Source organism: Aptenodytes forsteri, unplaced genomic scaffold (genome assembly GCF_000699145.1).
Source record: "Aptenodytes forsteri isolate BGI_AS27 unplaced genomic scaffold, ASM69914v1 Scaffold76, whole genome shotgun sequence".
Taxonomy (NCBI): Eukaryota; Metazoa; Chordata; class Aves; order Sphenisciformes; family Spheniscidae; genus Aptenodytes; species Aptenodytes forsteri.
Window position 1 is genome coordinate 421,164 of NW_008794444.1, and position 9,541 is coordinate 430,704.

Here is a 9,541-nt window from a genome sequence, read left to right on the forward strand (position 1 = left end):
CACGTAGCAGGGCCCTGTCGGAGGGGATGCTCTCGACTTGCACGCAACCCCGTAGTCCTCGGTCTCACTGCAGGGGAGATAAAACCGAGTTGGTAAGGGGGAACAAGCGCAGTCAGAGCAAAGGTCCTGAACACTCAAGAAAACAAGGGGAATGCTGGTATTTGAGGAACCTGCTGGGGAATGACCATCCCAAAGGAAATGAAACCATTAATCGTAGGCTTACAGAAGCAATCAAGCAAGGGAAGAACCCTAAGATGTAGAAGAACGCGAAATACCAGACACAATGGGAGCAGAGGTATCTACCTATAGCGTTTAATCCGTTTTTCCAAGTTCAGACCTGACAGACAGAACACAACGCAGTACATTTTGAAGAACCTGTTTCTGTGTCGCGGCATGCCATTCTCATCCTCAGGCTGCCGCAGAAAAGCTCCTCTGCATGGGTAATCGCAACTTGTTTGACCTGGAAACCCAGAAAGTGTTTGGACTGGAGACTCTCACATCAGCGCAGGGAGGCACTGGTCAGGCCCCATCGTGCTTTGAGGACTAAGAAATGATCTCTACAAGACCAACCTCATCCCAGGACTATAAAACAACCATTAACAAGCACTCGCAACCATGCTGTCTGTGTAACAGCCACGCAGCTCATCTGAAGTAGGAAAAAGGCAATTTAAAAATACACCCGCCAGCACCTCTGGAGAGAAATCATCCATGGTAATACTGTCAGGTCACCGTTACCAACCAGCAAAGTCTCGCCTACAACAGGCTAACACTTTAAGCAGCATCCCTGTTTTTTTGGGTTTGTTTTTTTTTTTTTAGACAGGCTAACACTTTAAGCAGCATCCCTGGTTTTTTGGGTTTGTTTTTTTTTTTAATTTGAAAACCATTAAGATAAGAAGGAGTATGTCCTACCATGTGCCAACTAACACCATATGTTAAGGTAAAGCATGTATGAAACGGAATGACAAAATCGTGCAGAAGCTTACTTCACACAGGGCAGCATGCTATGGCATTTAAGTTTCACCACAAGAACGTTTCTTTAAATATATGCTTAACTTCAAGAAACGTGCTTCAGGAACCACAGCAGGTAGCTAGCAGACAGCATGGGAAATCAGTCACAAAAAGCATGTTTGTGGCAATAAAAGACTCCACCACCTCCAATAACTTTATGAATACTATCTCCCCAAATCTGAGATAAACAATTACTCCTCAGAGTAGGATTTAAACCTCAGTAATCAACAGATACCAGCAGGGTCACCATTTAGTCAGCGAGCTGAATTCAGCACGTTGCCTGCAAGTTTAGTGGTATTTGAGGCCGGGGGAAACCCCTCTCCCAAGACACGATGCTGCCGAGATGCACTGGCACTGCCTGGAGTGCCAACCGGGAGCCACAGCTCTGCGTGCAAAGTTAATTCACAGCAGTATTATGGAAGGATGGTGAGAATCGTGACAAACCAAAACCAGCAGCACTAGCAGCAGAATGGAAACATATGTTTGTTTTCCCACAGGAGTGCTCCTTCTCCTTCAATACGTAAAGTTACAGCATTGCTGTAAGAGCCTATTAATTTGCCAACAGTTCCTAAATACAGTGTTAATATCCAAATGTACTTTTTTTTTTCCTTAAGCAACGCACTTTGTATTGTATTTTCATTTAATCCATATTGCTGTGGGACAACGAAGTTTAATATTTCTGATGGTGGGAAGGAGGGCAAAGAAGTGACTTTTGAGGTTGACATTTCAATAAGAGACTCAAGATTTCCCCACACTCATTTATCATTCTTACATGGTCGAATTCTTTCTCGGAGGAGAGATACTGGGAGAGTTGTTAGCTCAGCACTATGTGAGAATTACAGGCAGAAGAGTTCTCTGCCAAAACTCTCAAAAAACAGGACTGTGTCCAGGGGAAATACTGCTCCAGCACCTTTGCTAAACAGCCCCAAACCATTTCCTCACATGTGATTCAAGGGTGGAATATTTTAATACAGAATTTGGCAGAAAAGCTTCCATACATGTTTCCCACAGTAGACTGTCCTTCATTCTTCTAAGCATATTTAAAATCAAAATATCTAAAAACAAATTCTCTCAACAATGTCATTTACTATACAGATAAATAACAAACAACTCAGTAGGCTACAACTCACGATGGTATAGAATTTCTTCGGAAGAGGATGAAATAGCACAGTAGCTGCCAGAGTTAAGTTTTTAAACTATAACTGATTTTAAATAGTGTTAGTACCTACCACCATACTCCCCCAAAACATCCACATTGTTCATATTTGACAGTTACACACCAATTACTTAATACGAAAAAAAAAGCGCCAATGCATATATATCTACTTGAAATAGATGAGGAGAATCCTTCTGTAGCATTTAGGTGCTTATTTCTCAGTAGAAAAAGCCCTCTTCATCAACGGTGGGGGTGCTTTTCCAACATCAAACATCATTTCCAGTGGAGGATTATTAAGACAGCACCAGTCAGGTATGCGGCCTGTCTGGCTGTAATATTCTTTGGACACAGAGCGGCTCCCAAGTATGTCCTGAAGTGCTCCAAAAATGGCTCCTACATTATTGGGGGGGGAAACAAAAAAAAAAATGTTGCATTAATTTGATGCAATGAATTTCTTTTTCTACTTCTTCCCATTAAGAATCTCCACTATTCTGTTTCAGCTCTGTCCCAAAAGTTAAAGGAATGAAAGGATCTAGCCGCTTTCCTTTTCAGCAGCCCAGCTAATCCCAAATTGCTTCCATTTATGTCCCTTGAAAGTAACTGAAAGCAAAGAATCATCTAGTCTCTGCTGACAGCAAAACTGGCCTAGCTGACCTGCTTCTTACGACAAAGTTTCCTAGAAGTTTTGATTTTAAGCACTTTAAGCAAACCACCTTGCATTTAAGGAAATTTCCTCTCCCCAAAAAGGGTGTCACAATGAATTTCTTTTTCTACTTCTTCCCATTAAGAATCTCCACTATTCTGTTTCAGCTCTGTCCCAAAAGTTAAAGGAATGAAAGGATCTAGCCGCTTTCCTTTTCAGCAGCCCAGCTAATCCCAAATTGCTTCCATTTATGTCCCTTGAAAGTAACTGAAAGCAAAGAATCATCTAGTCTCTGCTGACAGCAAAACTGGCCTAGCTGACCTGCTTCTTACGACAAAGTTTCCTAGAAGTTTTGATTTTAAGCACTTTAAGCAAACCACCTTGCGTTTAAGGAAATTTCCTCTCCCCAAAAAGGGTGTCACACAATACCCATAAGAAGTTTACGCAAGCTGCGAGAAGATTCAGACCACAGCAGCTGACCAGCACTGCCAGTGAAGAAAGGTATCAGAGAACTTGGTGCATATAAATCAGTCGTTTGCTAATCCTAAAAGTAGACTCAAAAGGTTTGAAAACTAGAATTTGATAAACATTTACATTTCAAAGCACATGGAAATAAAAACCTACCTTTACAGTTAAAGTTAGTTCCTCATACATACCAGATGGGCTCAGCTTATATACCGAAAGCTTACAAAAGCATGAATTCTTATCAACCTGAGCACCTTCCTGAAAAGAGCTGCTAGCAATGGAAAGCCCTTCTTTTTCCCTCACTTGCCGGTACAGCATCCAAAATCCATCGCAGAGTTGCTTTATTTGTTATTGGCAGTTGGGAACAGCACGGGGAGTTAGCAGCCTCCAGCCTCTCCACAGCTCACAGCTCCTCAGTCAGTAATTAAACTTGTTTTTTCAATAAGCAGATCTTCCTACACGCAGCAGGCCTCTGCTCTGCCTACTCGCTTTACTGGTGCCACCATATGGCAGTAGCCCTGTACTGCACTTGAGTCCACACCTCATCTTCCACACCGCTGTTTCAAATTGCACATCACCTGTTTAAAGCTCCATCACCTGCAGTGCCACTCTGCCCTCCAGATGTCCCTGAGGGAGCTTTACTCCACAAGATTTCTTCCAGGAGGGCATAACAATTCCACAGAGCTCCAATGCAGCTTAATTTCAATAGTTCGCCTAATTTTTACCGCTATTTATTCATTACAAATCCCACTTGGAAGGTTTGTTTTTCCACTTTGTGCCTTTGCTTAACAGTTGTTTTCAGTCTTACCTCCCAGCCAGGCCACACAGTTGGGTTTGGCAGGTGGAGTGTGAATTCTGAAGGTTTTAGTGGCAAGTGCTTCTTTGTATTTCGGTTTCTCTACCAGGTATCTGATTTCGGCCATGAGCCTGTGAAGGAATCCCGGCAACATAGCGGTGCCACCAATAACTACCAAGTTCTCTGCCAACTGCTTCCTGGTGTCTATGGGACACTAATGCAACAGGAATAAAAAAAACCACTTTAGTTAAAGTGACATGTACAAGCATTCAAAGGTCTTTCTACACACTTCAATTGCCGTTTTCTCATAATTAGCCAAAACATAACCTACATCATTTTTTATCCAGACTTCCCAAGAAAACCAGGCTTAAGGAACTGCCCAGTTGAGGCTTAATGAGCACACTGTGTCCCTGTAAAGCCCTTCAGCTGAGACAGGCCAAGACAACAGAGGACAGAGGTATCAGTGACAGTAATTCCCATGAGTTCTGGGAGAAGATGTGCCAGAGAGAGGTGAAGCCTCAACCAGTGCTCTCGGAGAGGGAAAACTGTTACACGAGACTGATGCTTTTTAGCTCCATGTGGGAGAAAGGTGCTACCAAAGTCTCAGCGGCAGAAAAGGTTTCTGCTGGAGCTCGCCTCAGGCATCAGATAATCCAACCAGAAGACACACAGGCATGAGAAGACCAAGCTTTGTCAGCTCCGCCCCTCACAAACAGATCTGCGCTATCCCTTTGAGAAAAATTCCAGACTGCTGTGGTCCTCTTGTCCAGCGGAAGTAACTGGACGCTCTTTAACACTTGTAAATTTAACATTTGTCTTTCCTTTGGCCAGAGAGTGATGCAAGGTAAATGCCTAGAGGTACAGAGGTGAGGGGTCCAGGCACAGATCTTGTTAAACAATTTGTTTTCATAAGGAATTCTAATTGAAATGTTTGTCTTGTCATCCAAGCCTATGGCTCTCCAATAAATTACGTCTCAGCAAACTAATTTAAAAGGCATCAATAACTACAGGAAGTCAACTTTAATTAACATACATATACCACCATATAATGAAAATTTCCATTTATAGTGGTTTTCTAATCATTTTTTTCCTAAATATAATAAGAAATGAAGCGTTTGTATATGCCAAGAAAATTTTCCATAATATATTTAATATACTGCCTGTAATAGAGATGGCCAGATTAATTTTATTCTATCTTAGGTCAGCCAGCAGTCTGCAGGAGTCAAAGTCTAACTCTTAGCAAAACACCTTGAAAAAAGAAGAAACAGAATACCTGTGTCATTTCAGTGTAAGCAGTGTAATTCCTATAACACCAAGTATTAGCTACTCCTTCGTCATTACATATGTAGAGCCTCACTCCCAAATAAACGCAAGCTAGTTTATCACTTTTGCTGAGGGGCGAGCACTGCCTTTCTTCAAAAACTGTCCTAGACACGTTGCAGTACACCAAAGAGTAAGAAAACAATCACAGAGTGGATGACACACGGTGACTTACTACCCCACAGAAATGCATCACGTGGCAGAACCCTAGGAGTCATGCTGTGCTAAACTTTTTCAACCAATCGCAACCTGCAGTCAGAAGGGTGTTACTCTAGAAAGACTCATTTATTACAGCAGGTTTCCTGAAGCTGGAGGCATCCAATAAATGGTTTATAATATAAAAGATACCTGAACGAGCGAATCTAAGATCAAAGTGGCAACAGAAGTCTCTTCATTATCCTGTTCAAACAGTATTTCGACAACGGAGTCTCTGTTGAAAAGACAGGAAATGAGTGTTAATGAGAAGCAATACCACACTATGAGCTAACACTCACGAACAGCAGGGCTGGAAATAACTGCAGACTTCCTGCTGACACATCATCACTACTTCTTCTGTCACACATCCACGCACCAGGCGGTGCCAACGGGGAGGAGACAATGCCTCGTTCGCTTCACTAAACCTGTCTCATCATCATGCATTAATACTCCATTTCTGTTTCCCCCATCCCTCCAATCTGTTTGCTTTCATCTTCAACTGCGAGCTCTCTGGAGAGGCCGACACCTCTTATTATGGGCTTGCACTGTGCCCAGCACAAAGCCTTAATTTAAGAGACATTAAAAGCATATGCAAGTGTTTCATTAAAACTCAATTTTATGAAAATTTATGTGCGTTTAGAGTTGAAAATATATCCTCCTAAAGATAAATACTCTGCTGTGGTATTTCTCACCTGATGGGGCCAACAACATGGAGAATCTTTTCTCCATCTAAAGGATAGTCCACGTCTGGAGGCGGTGAAGGACGCTAGAAATAAAAACGTACGTGCGTTATTTTAGAGGCCAAAAAGGCTACATCCACTTCAAAAGACTAGGATAAGCTTCATTCTCCACCCACCTCAGCACTGCCATCAATGTTGAACTTGGCTGCTTGGATTTTCAGTCCACGTTGGAGATCACTCACAAAACAAGTGCGGACTCCATGAAAGAAAAGAAAGGGGCAGAAAAGAGACTTTGTTGGATCCTTTCATCACCAATCAAGACAGTAATTTTGCCTACTTTAAAGAAGAACACACACTTCAGGCCCTTGCTGGTCCAAGACATTATCAAATAAATGCAAAGAAAAACTGTCTCTACACTTCAGCAGAGTTCAGATGCTATCTAGACCATGAGTTTAAATGAAGCCGACACCAAAACTATGCTAGGACAGGCAAGATTTCTTTCTCAGACAAGCTACATAAGATTTAAAGACAGAGGGACGTTACTAACTGTGCCTTCGGTTACCACAAGGTGCCAGGGGTTGTAGTCTGCTGTCAAACACACCATTGAGGGTCTTGCACCATAGCTTCAAATAGGACATTGTTCATTTTCTAAACAAGCTGTAATCATGCAATATTTTTCCTAGTACAACTCTTCAGCACCCTAAGAATTCCAAAGGTTGGTTTTTTTCTCCAGGCAACACTGACAGAGCAGTTTTTTTTTCTCCAGGCAACACTGACAGAGCACAATTTCATTTGTATCCCAGCTGTTAGTGATATTATATACTTATTTATTTATATCTGGCAGAAATGAGTATCTTCTTCATAAATGTCTGTTACAAAGAAATAACCCTTCAATACACAGGCAATCAGTTTCAACCCTAGCATATTACACCTGGTTCCAAAAGACTGAATAAAAACCAGAACTGGTCATAAAATTGCGTTCAAGTCCAGGAATTAGAAAAACAACTTCCATTTGACAAAGCACCAGCTCCATTTAAGTTATTTTGCATTTGGCTGATGGATTTCTTCCTAATTTGGCCCAAGAGATATATACTAGTTTCTATTTTCTATGATTATATATAGTTTCTATTATTATATATATTTTTATATCTGTTGCACATGAAACATTACATAGGAATTCATCCAAGTTCTGCCCAAAGATAGACTCTCTTTTTTCTGGTGTAAATGTAGTCCTTGACTCATCTTGCCTACCTGATTAACATGCCAAAATGTCTTTTACGCATACTTTATTTTTTGTGCAAAATTGACTTTAAGGCAACTTGAGCCTTCCTGGTCAATTTATAAACAAAATTAACTTAAAGTATTCTTATGCCATGATGTTAAGACTGCTTAAATGCTGCATTTGCAACCAAAACATATCTATGATAACAGGTTTTGAACATTAGATCTGCTAACTCTAAGTCCCACGTAGAGTACACACTGTACACGTTCATACGCAGCAAACAAAATGTCAGTAGTTAACAAATGCAACACGAAGTTAACCTGACCTGCTGATGACAGGATATATACAATAGTGTAATACTCTTTCTGCGCCAGTCTACCAAATCTATCTACGAGCTACGTCTTAACAACACATAGGCTAAAGCTGAAAGAGGAATTCAACATGGTTTTGGTTTTGCTTTCAAAGAGGAAGAACACTGCAATTTCTTCCAGTAGGTGAGAAATATGATAAACAGAGAAGATAAAATAAATTCCTAAATGTAAAGTATTGCACACTTGTTATTATCATACTCTACTGCGCAACTTAATAAACGAGAGTTTCACGAAGCAGAAAATTTTACCTTTTATATCCTCTACTATATCTTCTGGAACCGAGCCTGAAATAAAAAAAAAAACCAACTTAGAACAAAAGCTTTTGAAGTAGAAAAGAGAATTTAAGAATGAAACTAAGTTTGAATTACATTTAGTACATTAAAGTTTCACTTTGACAGCAGCTTTTAAAGATTTCTAAGGAAGAAAGAATATTAAGAACAGAAATAAAAAGCTTGTCTTCTCTCAAAACATACTGAAAAATTACTACAGAAGTTTTATCTCAGCCTTCATTCAAGCCTGCTGTTATGAGTGGCTTATCACAAAAATAATACACTTGTTAAATATGGAGAAAGAAATCATGAAAGTAGATCACGTAAGATGCGGTGAATACTAAGCTCATTTTATTCTCTGTCAGTATTAATCCACTTTCCCCAGTGCAAATTCACAGCACATATGCCACAGCAAACAGACCTTACCCATCACAGATGGAAGGCTTTGTCCTTTGGCTAATCCTGTATCAACTGTGCACTGCTCCAACAACTGATACTCCAGCTCCCTAAAATATCACACATTAAGTTAGTTAAAGATAGCTATTAACTCAGGCTGATTCTCTATATTACGCTTAAGGGACAGTATTTATTCCCTTCAGGTACGTTCTTCTAAATATAAACTGAAGCAGATCTGATTTCCACAGCTTTTACTACATCAAGAAAAGCCAGTGGTAACGTTAAAAACCAGACGCTGTCGCAGCAACAGTTATGATTTAGGTCATGTTCAATAGGAACCTTTGGTCATTAGTCAAAGGTGAACTTTCACAAATAAATCACCGCTAACTTGGAATGTATAACTGTGCACTTACTTGTGGATAGCCTTTCCTCCCAAAGGAAGAGAACCCCAGCAGCTGAGAATCGGAATTCCCTCATATATCTACATGAAGATCAGGAAATTGACCTTTTTTGTTACGAGTTTTCAGTCTGTTGGAATTAAATGCTTTTTCCCCTCAACGTTCTCTTGCATTAGCTATTTGAAAAACTTTCCAACTGCTTTTCTCCAAAACTAATTTCTAGTATACAGAGGCTGGAGTTATGAACCACTCTTCCCAAGTTTCGAGGGAACACAGATTTAGCATGTCAGCTGTGAAGAGATTCCCCAAGTCATAGTATCTTATAGTCAAAAGCTGGACTGGCTGATCTGTTCCCATTACTTCTTAGCACACCTGAAGTCTATAAAAATATCACCTTGTCACGATAGCCTTATTGCTGAAAATTTTGTTTGTGTATATTAAAGGATACGGGCAGCACCAAGCTTTCTGCATATCCACAGTCTAGCACCATGGCAGAATTGATCCCAAGTGTCAGCAGAGACATTAGATGACTTGGAGCAAACAAAACGGAAGGTACCTGCATGGAAACCAGAAGGACAATTGACAGGGGGGGGGGGGGGGGGGGGGGGGGAAAAAAACAACA

The 9,541-nt window shown here is 40.7% G+C and overlaps 1 protein-coding gene across 2 annotated transcripts in view; it reads right to left on the reverse strand.

Annotated features, from left to right (window-relative positions):
• Window positions 1-285: 285 nt before the first annotated feature.
• Window positions 286-9,541, reverse strand: part of ACTR10 (actin-related protein 10 homolog) — a 14,504-nt gene continuing 5,248 nt past the window's right edge. The window contains exons 5-14 of one of the 2 annotated variants that reach the window (XM_019474799.1): window positions 9,368-9,475; window positions 8,935-9,002; window positions 8,552-8,631; window positions 8,105-8,140; window positions 6,440-6,519; window positions 6,276-6,349; window positions 5,737-5,818; window positions 4,081-4,282; window positions 2,335-2,557; window positions 286-460 (exon numbers count right to left, since the gene is read on the reverse strand). In XM_019474799.1, coding sequence (XP_019330344.1) covers window positions 2,376-2,557; window positions 4,081-4,282; window positions 5,737-5,818; window positions 6,276-6,349; window positions 6,440-6,519; window positions 8,105-8,140; window positions 8,552-8,631; window positions 8,935-9,002; window positions 9,368-9,475 — 912 coding nt within the window. In that variant the 3' untranslated portion in view covers window positions 286-460; window positions 2,335-2,375. Of the gene's footprint in view, window positions 461-859; window positions 2,558-4,080; window positions 4,283-5,736; window positions 5,819-6,275; window positions 6,350-6,439; window positions 6,520-8,104; window positions 8,141-8,551; window positions 8,632-8,934; window positions 9,003-9,367; window positions 9,476-9,541 lie in introns of those variants that run through there. The other variant, XM_019474798.1, reaches the window with a different exon arrangement.